This window comes from Falco peregrinus, chromosome 1 (genome assembly GCF_023634155.1).
Source record: "Falco peregrinus isolate bFalPer1 chromosome 1, bFalPer1.pri, whole genome shotgun sequence".
In the NCBI taxonomy this organism is placed as follows: Eukaryota; Metazoa; Chordata; class Aves; order Falconiformes; family Falconidae; genus Falco; species Falco peregrinus.
In genome coordinates, this window is record NC_073721.1 from 125,441,291 (window position 1) to 125,455,913 (window position 14,623).

The following is a 14,623-nucleotide window of genomic DNA, read 5'->3' on the forward strand; positions in this document are numbered from 1 at the left end:
TGGTGACTTATTATAATTTGGATGACAGTTTGTAAATACGATATTGGGAAGAAAAGCATCAGCTGCATTTAGGGAGGTAAATTTTGGGGTCATGCAGGACAGGCCGGTTGATGTGGATTTTAAACAAGCGTTGGAACCTCTCTGGAGCAGCCAGGGGATGGGCAGGGATCCTACCTGGGTCCAACATCCAGGAAATCCCGATTTCTGCTTCCACTTCTGAAGCTGAATCTTTTTTGTAGCCTTTCCATGCCTTTTAACTTCTCTTTATTCCCTAACGTGAAGAAAGGCTAATAGCATTTACCTACCACAGTGGGATGTTGGCTGACTGTTGTAAATAGCTCTAAACCGTGAGATAGGTGTAAAATGTCGCAGCTGTGCAGGTTGGTAAGAGCGCTGGGCTTTAGCCCAGATGTCATGGGACATTATTTCCACACGAAGCGAGTTGGTACCCCAATACCATCATCTGGTTTTATGCCCGGTTTGGTTTCGACATAGGGAGGGAGCTGGTGGGAGGGCAGTGCTGCACGGGACCATCAAGCCCCCATCCGCAGCAGTTAGGAAACCCGATGGCAGAGGCAGCAGGTCCCTTAAAGGATTTGTATCATTTTTCACATTGCATTTTTAACAAGGCAAAGCGCACATTTCCTAAAACCACCCCCAAAAAGGTGGGTTTGTTGTTGTTTTTTTAGGTGGGCAGGGGACAAGGAGCTTTGCCCTTGCTCCTGCAGGTCAGTAGGGGCAGAAGGCACCTGGAAGGCAAAACCCTCATTTACGTATTGTAATGATGTTGGTGCAAACCTCAGTGGCACACACGTATCGATTTTAAATGGAGCATTTTTTTTAATCCCTTACGTTAAGCTGATGCACGCAAGTTGTATTTGCCATAAAAAGCTGGACTGACTTAACCAAATGGATTTGTATTTAATTTCTTAGGTGCGTTAGTGCCAGTCTGGGGAAATGTGAATGTAAGCCTTCCGTGATGGCAAGAGCTAACCAAAGATGCCAAGAGAAAAGGTATGGACATTCAGGTTGGCTGCGATTTGCAGGTTGAAATATTTTTATGGTGGTGGTTTTGGTGTTGGGGTTTTTTGGTGTTTGGTTTTTCCTTTTTTTCCCTTTTCCCTAGCTGGTCAGCTGCTGGGAAATCAATTGCCACGGTGTGGTTTCGCTCGCCAGAGCTTAAGTTCCACGGCCGGTTCTCAGCGGATGCCCCCGGCAGCAGGTTCCCGGCACTGGATGCGCTGAGGCCGGGCCCCCCGCGGCCCGCGGTGCCTGCGCGGGGCGGAGCGAAGCCCGGAGCCCCCATAACGGGGCCGGCCGCAGTAGCCTCTTCGTGCCGAGCGTGACCCTGCCACGGGCAGCGGCTGGTGCGCCCGGGGACCGGCCGCGCGGGGGAGCGGGGTCAGCGGGAATCGCCATTTTAGCCGGTTTTAGTTATTTTTTAGTATTTTTTCGAGGCGGGAGGGGTGTCCCTGTCCCTACACGCAGCTCCCCAGCAGCACCCTCCCTCCGCCGCCGTGCCAACCGGGCCGTGCGGGGCGGGACACGGCGCCGCGCCGCCTCCACGCACCCCCCCGCACCTCCCACGGGGCCGCCGCTCCCCGCCGGCCTAGGCCCCCGCGGCGGCGGGCGCAGAGACCCAGCGGAACGCGGCCGCCGGCGCCCGCGGAATGTCTTTCATTCACGGGCACGCCGCGCCGCGCTGAGGAGAGGGGGGGCGGTGCCGGCGCCGTGCCCGGACCAATGAGCGGCGTCGAGGCAGGGCGTCACGCGGAGGCGGACCAATGGGCGCCCGCCGGGCCTGAACTTTTGCCACGGCGGACAAGTTGATACATCGCGGGGGTGTGTCCCGCCGCCGCGGCTCCGGCGGGGGGAGCGGCCTTAACCCCTGCGCTGCCGCCGCGCCGCCATGACCTACTTTCCCGCGGGGCGGCCGCGGCGGGGCGGGGGTCCCCCCCCCGGCCCTTCCCTTTCCCCTTCCCGGTCCCCGCGGGGCCACCTGCCCGCTGGAAGCCTGGGGAGGAGGATGGCGGGGCGGCGGCGGGGGGGGGGGGGGTCCGGGTCCGCGTGTGTTTGTGTGCGTGTGTGTGGCGGCGGCGGCGGGGTGCGTGTCCCTTTAAGGGTTGGGAAACTTGAGCCGGTGTTTGCGCAACGCCCGGTGCCGCGCGGAGCCGCCAAAGTGTCTAGACTGGCACATGATGGGCGGCAGCCAATCGCGCCGCCGCTCGCGAGGGGCCCTGCGCGCGCGCCCCGGCCACACAAAAGCCAGCGAGGGCGGGCGGGCGCGGAGGCGGCGGCGGCCCCGGCAGCCGCGCGCAGGGCAGCGCGGGGACCCGGCGGCGGCGGGAGCGGAGCAGCGGAGCGGAGCGCCCCGACCGCGGGACGGGCCGCGCCCCGGGGATGCGCACCGCGCACGTGCCGGCACCGGCCTGCGCTGCGCTGCGGGCGTCCTGCCCTGCCGCCGCTCGCCGGCTTCTCTCTCCGTCTCTTCGTTTTTCTTAATTTTTATTTCCTTCTTTTCCACTCCCTCGCTCTTCAAATTTGGATTTTTTCCCCCGGTTTTTCAATTTTAATTTCTTTTTTTAAACTATTTTTGGCCGAAAGGAATCGCCTTACCTCCGCCCGCGGCCCCGGCGCCGCTTGCCCGCCGGGCGGCACCCCCCGCCCCTCTCCGCGTACGGTGGAGCCGCCGAGGGGCGCAGCCGAGCGCTGCCCCGGGCCCCCCCCCGCACCGCGCCTCCGCCGCTCCCCTCCCGGCCCCGCGTTGGCAGCCGATGTAGGGCCCGGCGCGGCGCGCCCGAGCCCCAGCGCCGCCACGGGAGCGGCCCCGCACCGCCGCGGGCGTCGGCGCAGCCCTCGCGGCCCCGTCTATGCCCGCGCCGCGCCGCCTGCCCGGTGCGGCCCCGCCGCGGGCCGTCGGCGAGTGGCTGGGCAGGGCGGCGGGGAAGCGGGCGAGCGGCGGCGGGCGTGAGATGAGATAAAGCCGGCGGCGGAGCGAGGAGCCCCGCGGAGGAGGGCGCGGGGGGGCGGCGGCGGAGAGCGACGCGACCCCCGGCCGCCCGCGTGTCGTATGTTCAGGTCCAAACGCTCAGGGCTGGTGCGGCGACTTTGGAGGAGCCGCGTCATTCCGGACCGGGACGGCGGAGATGGGAGCGCCAGGAGCGGCCACGACCTCGGAGCCACCGGCAGCTGCAAAATCCCGGAGAAGAACCCCTCGGCGGAGATCCGCGCGGTAGCGCGCAGCCTGCTGCGGGAGGCGGAGGAGCGGCGCGGCGGGGCGGCGGGCGAGGCGGCGCCCGGCGGGGACCCCATGGCGGAGCGGCGCGGGGCCCGGCTCCGCGCTCCGCCGCGGCGGGACGGCGCCGAGGGGGCGACCCCGCGGCGGGCGCGGGAGAGCGACGGCCGGACGGTGACCTGCTGCCTCTTCAAGGAGCGGGAGCCGGGCGGCCCCCAGCCCGCCGCCGCCGCCCTGGCCGCCCGTGGCCCCGACGGCGCGACCGACGGCGGCTCCCCGGAGCGGCGGGGCCGGGAGGCGCGGTCGCGGCTGGTGCTGCTGGAGCAGGAGCTGAAGGCCGTCACCTACTCGCTGCTGAAGCGGCTGAAGGAGCGCTCGCTGGACAGCCTGCTGGAGGCGGTGGAGTCCCGCGGGGGCATGCCCAGCGGCTGCGTGCTGGTGGCCCGCACCGAGCTGCGCCTGGGGGGCCAGGCGGCCCCCCCCACACCTGCTCCTGGGCAAACTCTTCCGCTGGCCCGACCTGCAGCATCCCGCCGAGCTGAAGCCCCTCTGCGAGTGCCAGAGCTTCGGCGTCGCCGACGGACCCACTGTCTGCTGCAACCCCTACCACTTCAGCCGCCTCTGTGGGCCAGGTGAGGAGCTGGGCGGTGGGGGCTTTCCAACCCCCCCCACGCCCCCACCCCCGTCCCAATTCGGGACATCGAGGCTTCAAGGCTCAGCCCATCCGCACCCCCGAGGGCAGGCGGGATGCCCGGCCGGGATGCGCCTTGGCGTTGGTGTGGGGTCCCCGGCCTGGCATCCCCACCGGCACCGGCTCCCCCTTGTGCTTAAAAACCCCTTTGCCCCCCTGCCCGCGTGGGTCCTTCCAGCCTCGGGGTGCCGGGGCCGGTTTGCGGCTGCCATCCTGGCCGGCTGCGCTGGGCAACCGGGCATGGCCACCGGGGCTGCGGGGATGCTCGCCGAGCGCCGGACCAGCCGGGCAGCCCAGGCATTTCTGGGTGATTGCTCATGGGTTTTTATACCGTGGCCAGAGGGATCCCGGAGGACACCAGCCTCCTGCTGACGGTCCCTTTCCTGACAAGAGCTTCGGTTATTTTATGGTTTTTTGCAATCCGGGAGCCTGCCATGCGTTGCAGTACTTATTTGAGAGAAACTTGTAGGCTGGGCGTGCTTCCCCTGAAGGTAGCTAGAGGCTAGCAGCAGGTTTTTTGCTTCAGTCGGAGGTGATGTGCGTTTGTTGGGACTGCGCATTTATTTTAGAAACTGGCGAAGCCTCCGTGTCGCTTTCCCGCAGTGGTGGCTGTTTTCCCAGCGGTGAGTGGCCACCAGCCCTGTGCGGGCATTGCGGAGAGCAGCACTTTGATCGAGGGGCTCCTTAGCGTTTGCGTAGCAGGTGACTGTGCCCGGACCCCACCAGGCACTGGGGACGGTGGCAGGAGCCCGAGGAGGGCCTTGTTGCCCTTTTCCGCAAGGGTTTGCCAGGCTCCCTGCAGAGACCATGCACATTCAGCTCTGCCACCCAGTTCACAGTGGGGTGACGCGGCCGAGCCCAGTGAAAACGCCTCTCGCTGCCTGGGAGGCGTCCCCTGCGGCGGCAGGTCTGGCTCTGGCATGGGACCAGCCAGACATCCCGAGACATCGGCGCTGTTAAGTTTTTATTTTCAGACTCTTAAGCGCCCTGCAAGGAGAGCATCTTGTTGCTTGGCAGCTTGCTTGGTTAGGGGAGATGAGCAACCTTTTCTTAGCAGCAGTAAGTGACCCAAGGCCATCCCAGGGCAGTCACACAGGGGATGCTGAGGTTGTTCTTCAGGAGCCAACCCAAGCGGGGATGGAGTCGGTGGGCCCAGTACCTTGTGTTCGGATCCGTGTGGGAACCGAGGAGCACACCCTTGTTTCGGTAGCGTGGGGTCAACGTGATGCCGTTTGTTTTCAGTGCGGTCTCTCACTGGAGTGGGTGCCCTGTGCTGGATGCTGTGATAGAGCCCAGCTGGCTGGGTGCCTCTCAATTTTAGCAAGTTATAATTCAAGAAACGCATCACTACTGTAATTTAGAAGGAACTCCCCCCCCCTTCCCCTTTGAACAGCGCACAGAGGTGATGGCAGACCTCTGTCAGCCTTTCGTGTGGTCTGGGCTCTTCCAAGGACAGCCAGAGCTAGTTAGCTGACCTGATTTAGTAAGGACTTGCTTCACTTTCAGTGCATGACTGCTGATGTGCTGCTGCTCGCAGCCCAGCGCTTGGGGAGCTTTGCTGAGCGAAGGTCGGGGGAGCGGGATCAGCCGCTCCTGCACCCAGGGGCTTCTTGGGATGGACCAGGGTTACTTTGGTGGCTGAGGCCAACCTGGCCGCTGGCAGCAGGCTGCATGTGCCGAGAGAGGAGTGTCCTTTTCAGCACCTGACACCCTTTTGCAGTCCTTGTAATGTAGTCGTGTGTGTTTGAGCCATGGTTGGACGGTTGTCTCCCAGCGCGGATGAGGAAAGCATCGCTCTTTGGGAGCCGTGCTCCAGTTTGTGTGCTTCAGGGTGGTGGGTGCAGGGCAGGGGGGGACGGGGAGAACTGCAGCCTTTCCTGTGGTGAAGCCCACTTTGAAAGACCAGGGTGGAACCCCCAGTCTTGAAAGAGTAGGAAAACTCTTGGTCTTGAGTTGCTTCCAAGCGGGTTTTCTTCCATTGGGCGTTTGTAACCTTGGGAGGTTCCTACCCAGAAAGCGAAAGCATGAGGGTTGGGTTGATAAGCCAAACACAGCACTAACGTAAAGTTTTGTTTTTCCAGAGTCTCCACCGCCTCCCTACTCTCGGCTGTCTCCTAATGATGAGCAAAAGCCACTGGGTACGTGTTTTCTCTCTTTTGATCTCCTGGCAGCTCTTTCATGGCGCAGTCCTGGTGTTGGTTCTAAGACAACCCTACGTGGCATGTCAGGCAAAAGCCAACAAGTCGGGATTTTATGGCTGCTCATTATTTCTGAGCAAGCATCAGCTGATGGGTTTTAAGAAGTAAATGGATGTCAGTTTATCATACCAAATTACCATGTAGGCACATGCATATTTTCCAAAATAATATGAAGCGCTATTTTTAATGAAGGCATAATGAAAGGTTACCAGACGTCATGTTTTGTCTGTGTGTGTAATCTGCGGGATGATGGAGTGGAGGGGGAGTGGGAGCTCCTGGGTGCCATTTCCATAAAGCCCTGCCTGTGCTGCGCCACGGGGGAACCGGCTATTACCCTTCCTCTGCGTATTAAAATGAGATGTAAACTCTTTGAACGTCGGCACTATATAATTTCAGAGTGATGTTTTGCTTTTCCTGGTGAATTATAAAAGCTTTTTTAAGAAAAGCCTAGCAAAAGCGGCTTGGGTGGGTAGGCTGGGTGTGAAGCAAAAGCCGCTGGAGAGCCTGGAAAATGCAGCCTGGGGTCTTGGTCCTGCGTGGTGCGCACTGCCTTGGGGACCTTTTGAATTGGCATCGCTGCATCCTGACCGTCCTTTCTCAGTGCCCGCTGCTTGCTCAAGTCAATGGGGAGCAAAGATGTGGGAGGGAAGGGAGGAATCCCGTGTCCCTTTTGGGTTTCTTGCTGGGACCGGTGCAGCTGTGGCCGCATCTGGAGCGTGGGATTTCTCTCTTCGTCCCATAGTCGGTGGCTGTGATTCACTGGGCGGGTAGTGACGGAGGCGAGCCGCTCTTGCTCCCCGTCGGGCAGCGACAGGGAGGAGGCTGGCGGGGTTTGCCAGGGCGATAGGAGCAGGACAGTGTGCCTGCCTGTCCCACCCAGCCCCGAGGGACGGCGGGAGCTGCCCCGTGCCAAAGGTGAGTCCCTGCCCTGCCAGGCCTGGGAGCTGCCGGTGACCTGCCCACAACCTGCCATTTTTTTCCCATTTTTTGGGTGTTTGTTTTTTGGGGTTTTTTTTGTTTGGTGTGGAGGCAGAAAAAAGGAGTTGTCCCTCCCTGTGCTCCCCCTTCTGAGTTAATTCCCTTCAGAAACTGCTTGTGTTGCAGGGAGAGATGATAGTGGGTGACATGTGACTTTATTAAAACAACAGCCAGGGATTGAAATTTGCTTCACTGGCTTGTTTGATTGGAAAAATAATAGTTAATCTGTGAGCAAACAGTTGAGCACTTAATTAGAGGCGTGTAAGCAAGAGAGAATAACAAAGACTCTTAACTTGTTAAAACAAAGTTTCCTTCGCTTCAGCAAAGAGGAAGGAAGGAAGGAAGCAAGAATAAACAGCTTCAAGAATTTTAATGGTGATAATTAAGTATAGTAACTGTGAGTTGTTTAGAGGCTTAATGTAACTTTATCCAGTAAGCACCAAGTTCCTACTTGTTTGATCAACTTAACTGCAGTTATTTTTGTGGTTGAAGCAATTCAAACTTTGCATTTGCGTGGTAGAGGTACAAAGTTAATCGTTGCTTTCTGGCCCAGTGGAGAGTTTCTCTTGGGGAGATGATGGGGAAACTGAAGAGCCACAGATGCTCACATAGTGCTTGCAAATGCAGGAAAACTAAAAATGCTCTTTTTTTTTTCTTTTTCCTTTCTTTCCCCCCCAGATCTATCAGATTCCACGTTGTCTTACACTGAAACAGAGGCTACAAACTCGCCCAATGTCACGCCTGGAGACTTCTCAGGTTGGCAGATGTTTGTGCCTTCGTGCACGCGTGGTCTGTGCTGGGGAGCTTGTGTGGGGCAGGACAGCAGGAGGAGATGGCGGCGGCTGCTGCTGCTGGTGGTTTATATTCTTGGTGGAAAAAGAAGGGGGCGGGGGGGTGGGGGGAAGCGCAATTTTGAGTTGATTGTTCCGAGGCGCATGTGTTCCACGTGTCGTGATAAGATGGTGTTTATGGGATGAGTGTGCTGGGACAAGTGGAAAGGTTTGGGAGGTGGCCACGGGGCCACACGTGTCCCCTGTGGAAGCCACCTAGACCTCTCCCGAGCCCCAGGGCTGTGGGCTGGCACGAGGTTGGGCTCTGTGCCGTCACTGTTTTCATGGCAGGAGCAGTGAGGCCATGTCGAACGATGACTGCTTTGTGGTGGTTCTTGCTGAGTCTGTCTGGCTTGTGTTACCTGTTGGGTCCTGGCCCTACAGTGCAAACCCTGCTTTCATGAGTAGGGCTCCCAGCTACGATGCCATTGAAGCTCCTGAACAAAGCTTTGCTTAATTAGGTCCTGGTTTTTGCACTGCCCCACCCCTGCAGCCTTTCATTCATTTAATGGTGCTGTGTAAGGCCCTGGGTGGTTTTACCCACGAGCAGGTGGAGAGTTGGGGCTTCCATTTGCTCTGGCTGCCGTGATGGTTTCTCATCTTTCTCCTCTGATGCTGCATCCCAGGCTGGGGGCTGAATGGTGTGTCGGGCAGGAGGGACCTGTCTGTGGGACCAGGTTTAATTTCCATATAAGAAATGACATGGTTAACGGTGTGAGAGCCAAGATGAAGACAGATAAACCTTCGTCCTGCTGAAGCCCCGTGTGCCTCCTTGGGTGGTTGGGCTGGGCTCTGTGGTAGAGCAGGACTCTGGCACCTCTGTGCCCAGGTGCTGGATTGCTGAGCATGTGGATGGGCTTTGCTGCTCTCTGGGGGATGCTGCAAGGTGACAGCAGTGGAGGGGACCCTTAGGGTGCTGGTCCTCCGGGTCCTAAACCAGTCCCAACCCCACAGCATTTTAAGGGGCATTTAAACAGCACGGCACCACAGTGTCAAGGGATGCTGGCATGTTTCCCTTCGGGGATTTTTTCCTACTTCTCCTTTAAGGTTCTCCTGCTGCGGCTGGTTTTGCCACGGTGCTGCCGCGTGCCGAATGCAGCGTGCCGGCCCGCCTTGCTTTTGTTGTGCTGCCAAGTGTCCATAGCAGGGGAACAATTGATAGCCAGGAGTTGGATCATTCAGGGTTGTGCTCTAATAAATATGTGTTCAGTTCCTAACAAACATTCCTCAGGCTGGATATGCGTCCGTAAAGCTCCCCATGCCCATGGCTTTTATCGTAACTTGATAATTGCCGTTAATTATGGCAGCCGAGTTTGAAAACCACGGTTCCTGAGGATGTAGTGGTTCAGCTCCTCTCGCAGCGGAGCCCTTTATGGGACATCTGGTAGATTTTCTGGACTAGAAGAGATTTTTAACTTTTACTTGAACAATATAACAATAACATGTGACCGAGATTGTACTGAAATCGGATACCTCCTCTCCCCCTGCGTAGTTTCCAACGGTGTAACTTTTAATAAGAGTCTGGGGCTGTGTGATTTATTTTTCCCCAGTGCTCACGATAGCTGAAAGAGGATAAGAGCTTCACTGAAGTTAACCCATACTTGTCATCACAGGGAAGTAAAAGGAGAAAAAGCACTTAGACTCTAGTCTATCTGCCATATTTCAGTTTGTTTATTCTCCATTTCAACTTATTTAATAGGTCTGCTTGAAATGTAGGCCTGTGTAAAGGATACACAAAGCACGTGGGCTTCCCTGCCTTCCCTTATGCGTACCGGAGGAGCTCAGTGTGCATTTAACTCCTGTTCCAAAAATAAGTACATTTTGGATCTAGCATCAAGCCACTACTATTTATTGCTTCAGCTTTGATCATCAAAAAGGCTTTTCCTACTAAACCCACGAAATTCAATTTTGGATAACAAAGAGAACCATTCTTCTACTGTTACTCGTTTACTTGATGAGCTTCTAAACAGGAAGTTTTAGCATGAAGTCAGAAGATAATCTCTGTTGTACGTATACATCTAAAAAAACCCACAGCCACCCTCTTTTTGAAGTGTAGACCTTCTCATGGCTATAGTACTGCTCTTAAAAATAGCAAGAAGTCTTCAATGAACGAGCAGGCTTGCTATAAAATTTGGAGGAACAGTCAATGCTAACTGGAAGCACAAGTTGTGCATAGTTGTGCAGATGAGACCTTCTGTGGGAACTGGATCGATGGATGGTGCTGCAGAGTCCTCTTCAGCTGAGGTTCAGAGCGTTTGGGTCACGAAAGGAAGCTCACTGTCCAAGGATTGGTGTCCAGCCACAGCGTTTCCCTCGGACTGGGGATGCCTCCGATGTCTCGGTGAGGTACAGTGGCTTGGGAAGATCTGGGTTGGTGGCAAAGGCACCTGGAGGTGTTTGATCCCGAAGTTTCCATCTTCTGAGTTGAAGCAGTGTCACATTCAGGCTCGCAGGAGTACGAGTTCCTCGTTGGGGTTTTTTTCTGCAGCTGTGCACACTTGGGGAGCAGAGGTGAAGAAAACCTGCCATTTCGGGAGTTGTATCTTAAGCCCTGTTGCTTCCCCTGGCTGGAGTTGTGCCAGAGCCTTGGCCAGTGTCGGCGTCCCCACGGCTCCCCCGGCCGGAGCTGGGGAAATACCAGGGAAAGGGCAAAATCCAGCAAGGCAGAAACAAAAGCTCAGCCCCATGACTCATAATTGGTGGAACATTTGTAGTAATTTTTTTTTTTTCCCTTCCCCTCAGACTTGGCTCCTCTACCACATGCCAAGAAGCTGCTGTACCCGTTAGACTTGCCAGGCTTGTAGAGGGCCACGCTGCTGCTGCAGGAACTGGTTCAGTACGGTGGGGACGTGCTGGAGCAGACGCTGTGGGCTTTGGGATCACCTGCCTTCCCCTGAATCCCACAAGGATATCCCTCGCCTTCCCAAGGAAGGACCTTCTCTTAAAGACCATGAAATAGCCCTGCTCCCCTGGCACAGCGTGCCACATCGGTCTGTCTTTTTGGCTAAAAAAGCCCCATGAAATCGTACAGTTAGTGACCAGAGTTCTTGTTAGTGGTGGCAATACGTTCTGGAGGTCCTAGGGACCATGCAGGAGGGGAGGAGTTGAGCACAGGTAGGGAGGGAAGAAGGTGGTGTTGCTGCTCGGGAGCCTTCTGTAGGTCTCTGCGCTGACTTGGCCATCACTCGTGGCTGCGGCTGCTGCTGCTGTAGGTCTTGTCTTCTAGAGAGTGCAAAAATGCATCAGTTTTCTTTGGAGCAGTAGTAAGGGTGAGTCATTAGCTGTAGGAGCAGACAGGTAGTGATGGGTACAACTCACTGTTGCCTCACCGCAAAGTCCCTGGCTACCATGCTGAGGTCCTGCACCGGCTGCATGTCTCTGCTGAAGATACCAAACAAAAACTGCCTGCAGCAGTCAGTGCCAGGCTCTTGATAGCTATTTTTTTCTCAAAAGGAGCCACTCGTCACTGGAGCCTGTGTCCCTACATGCCTGCTCGTTGCTCCTCGCTTCATCGGGCATTGTACCAGTGTTTGCATGGAAAATCTTGTCGCTCGTATAGAAATGCCTTTGTGAACCGGTGGGGCCCGTGAGGCTCGAGCCCAGTGCATGGCAGGGTTTTCCAGAGGGAAAGGGCTCCTTGCCAAGTGTGGGTGTCTGTGTCCAACCCACCTCCCTTCAGTTCTGCAGCATGCCAGGGGACCCTGTCCCGCACCCGGTCCTTCTGCCACGGACTGGCCAAGCCGGTGCTGGAGCCAGGGGATGCTCGGCACCGGGTGGTTTCAGAGAGGAGAAAGGAGGGTGGCTTGGGGCTGGGTATCACACCTGAGCGGGGAGAAGTGCTGCCAGAGCAGTGAGAGCTGAGGAGAGTGGGGACAGCAGGGGCTGGTGAGGGGAGGTTGCACCAGCAACAAGAGGCTTTGCAGGAGGCAGTGGAAGATGCTGGTTTAGATTTTTCCAAAAATACTGTTTGTTTATTTTTTTGGACTTTGAAATCGGTTCACTTCCCATGTGCTGTTACTTCAAGATTCCAGCTCTGGTGAACCCACTTGGTAGCTGGGAATGTGCATCCAAAAGAAGAAATAGTGAGCTGGTGGTCTGTTGGAGGAGTGATTAATTCCTCTCTGCACTCTGGAGTAGTGGGGAGCCGGCCCCAAAAGTGGAAGCACAGATGTGAGCCTGCTCCAGGCAGCTCTGCCGAAGTCTGGAAGAGGACAGACTCCATGTAGAAATGAGCTCTGCTCAGTCACTTGCTCACTGTTCCCTTCTCCGAAGTTGGTGGAGGATAATTGTGAATTAACAGAGAGAGGAGAAACAGAGACTGAAGGGCCTGGAGATTATTTAAAGTTTTGGGGGGTTTCGTATTTTTTTTTTTTTTTTTCCCAAGACCTGGGAAGGTAGAGACATTGCTTGCAGGGCACTGGTGGAACTGGGGGTGTTGGATTTGGGGAGCGGGGTCCCCGTATCCCTGCAGGGAGGAGGAAGGTGGGAGCGTGCCTGTCCATCCCAGCTGATGACTCAGCGCTGCTGAAGCGATGCCATGGCTCCAATGCGAGAGCCGGAGGGTTTTTTCTGCTTCCAGCAATATTTAGGATGAACTTAAGGAAGCGTTTTTTTAAAACCCACTGAATGGAGAAAGTGAACATTTCTCTTCCTCTCCCCCCAGAAATAACAGACTGCAAGGATTTATGCTAACAAGGAAATTTATGAAGATCCTGTGTGTTAGAAGTAGGGGAAAAAAAAAAAGCGCCTATTAAATATGTAAGGCGGATATGTGTGGAAACTGGGCAAACATTGCCTTTTCCAGAGTGGGGGAGAGATTGTGAAATTACCTGTTAACAGAAACAGGAAAAAAAAAAAAGACATTTTCTCATTAATAGGGTGGCAGTTTCTTCTGGGGGTGAAATGTTGGCTTTGCAACTTTCTGATGGCCACCTCTGGCTTCGGCATGCCTGGGTGCCAGGCTCGCACCGCAGCCCTGGGTGCGGGTGCTGGCTCCGGCTGGGGGCAGCAGGTTGGGTCTGACCCAGCAGCACTGTGGAGCCTTTTCATCCTTTTTTGCCCCCATCCTATTGCAGAAACATAAATCTATTTTAAAAAAAAAAAAAAAAGGTGGAGCATATCTGCACATCCAGTTTAATCACAGACAGATGTTTATTTGGGCCAGTAATGGTTTTGGTTTCCTTTTTCTTTCATATTTAACTTTAAGTTTGCTGGCGTGTCTTACCCTGCGCAGTCTATAACAATCAGGGTTTGGCTAAAAACTTTTCTTGTCGGAGGAGCGAGCCTGTTGCCAAGAGCTACTTCTCTGATGCAAAAAAACACATCCTGGAGGTGCTTTGTCAGATGTTTTTATATTAAACAGTTTTCCTCCATAATTTTAGTTTGCCAGTGGGAAATAAAGTGCATCTATTTTCTAATGTGCTTCAGAGAGGAATTCTTTGCTTGGTGTGAAGGTTTTCCCCACGCGGCTGTGGATGGCTGTGAATGTTGGAATCCCCATCAGAGAGTGTGACCGCACAGCAGCATCCTTCCCCATGCTTGGGAGAACTTCCAAACAATAACCTACCTTCACTTCGGGTTTGTTCTTGTGCAGCTTCTGGCCCTACCTGAGGTTTACATCAAAGGCAACTGTGCAAACTACAGAGTGAATCATGGAACTAATCCCTGAAAGGGAATGTGGGCAAGCTCTCGGAGACAGCATCCCTGGGCTTTCAGTGCCTGTCCCTTTCAGAGAGCTGCAGGTGTGCTGTTTTATTCTACAACGAGCATCTTTCTGGGCTGATGATAAATCCACCGGAGCCTGTAGCTTTACAGGAGGATTGCAGGTCTTTTTGCATTACATTTGTGCTTGCCACAGTTGGGTGACTCAAGTGGCAGCTCCTGGAATTCAAACATTTTTGTCTTTGGAGCAGAAGGGAAACGGAAACCATCGTTGATTCTGCAGCCAGATGGGCTCCTCGTTGTGTCCAAAGCCTGTTGACGGCAGTGCTTCATCCATGAGCAGTATAACCCAGCAGAGAGCACTCCGGGTTGTTAATGTGCAGCTGAAGATGCTGTCCAGAGCATTGAGATGGAGCAAATAAACCCCTACTTAACAATTGAAGCTGAAGCACCTTAGATCAAGGCTGGGGAAGATAACAGCATCACAGACTGGTCATGTTAGGAAGGGGCCTCTGGAGATGTAGTTCAACGCCTGCTGCTGCAGGCTTTCCTACAGCAGGCTGGACAGGGTTGTGTCCAGGTGGGTTCTGAATGTCTCCAGGGAAGGAGACTGCAAGCCTGTCCGGGCAGCCTGTCCCAGTGTTTGGTCTCCTTCAAGGCAAAGAATTTCTTCCTTGTATTCAGATGGAACTCCCTGGGGGGCAGTTTGTTATCGTGGCCCCTTGTCCTGCCTGTGGGCACCACTGAGAAGAACCTGGCCCAGTCCTCGTGGCACTTGCCCTTAAGGTATTTGTAGACATTGATAAGATCCCATCTCAGTCTTCCCTTCTTCAGTCTTCTCTCCTCCCTGTGCACGGTTGTTTCTCCCTTAAAACCGTGCAGGGCGACTCCTGCTGCCCACCAGACCCAACAGCTGTAGCGCTGAGGTCTGCTGGAGCTTGCTCATGTAGAGCTTGTGGATGACCACGCTTGGGTGACAGTACACCTTCATGTTGCCACCGGTACCCAACAGCCTGTCTGGAGAAGCAGG

General features: G+C 55.6%; 1 protein-coding gene across 1 annotated transcript in view; it reads left to right on the plus strand.

Annotated features, from left to right (window-relative positions):
- The first annotated feature begins 2,288 nt into the window (after nucleotides 1-2,288).
- The window catches only part of SMAD6 (SMAD family member 6), a 44,837-nt gene continuing 32,502 nt past the window's right edge, over nucleotides 2,289-14,623 (plus strand). The window contains 4 exon segments of the mRNA XM_055815839.1: nucleotides 2,289-3,712; nucleotides 3,714-3,867; nucleotides 6,008-6,064; nucleotides 7,781-7,858. Coding sequence (XP_055671814.1) covers nucleotides 3,071-3,712; nucleotides 3,714-3,867; nucleotides 6,008-6,064; nucleotides 7,781-7,858 — 931 coding nt within the window. The 5' untranslated portion in view covers nucleotides 2,289-3,070.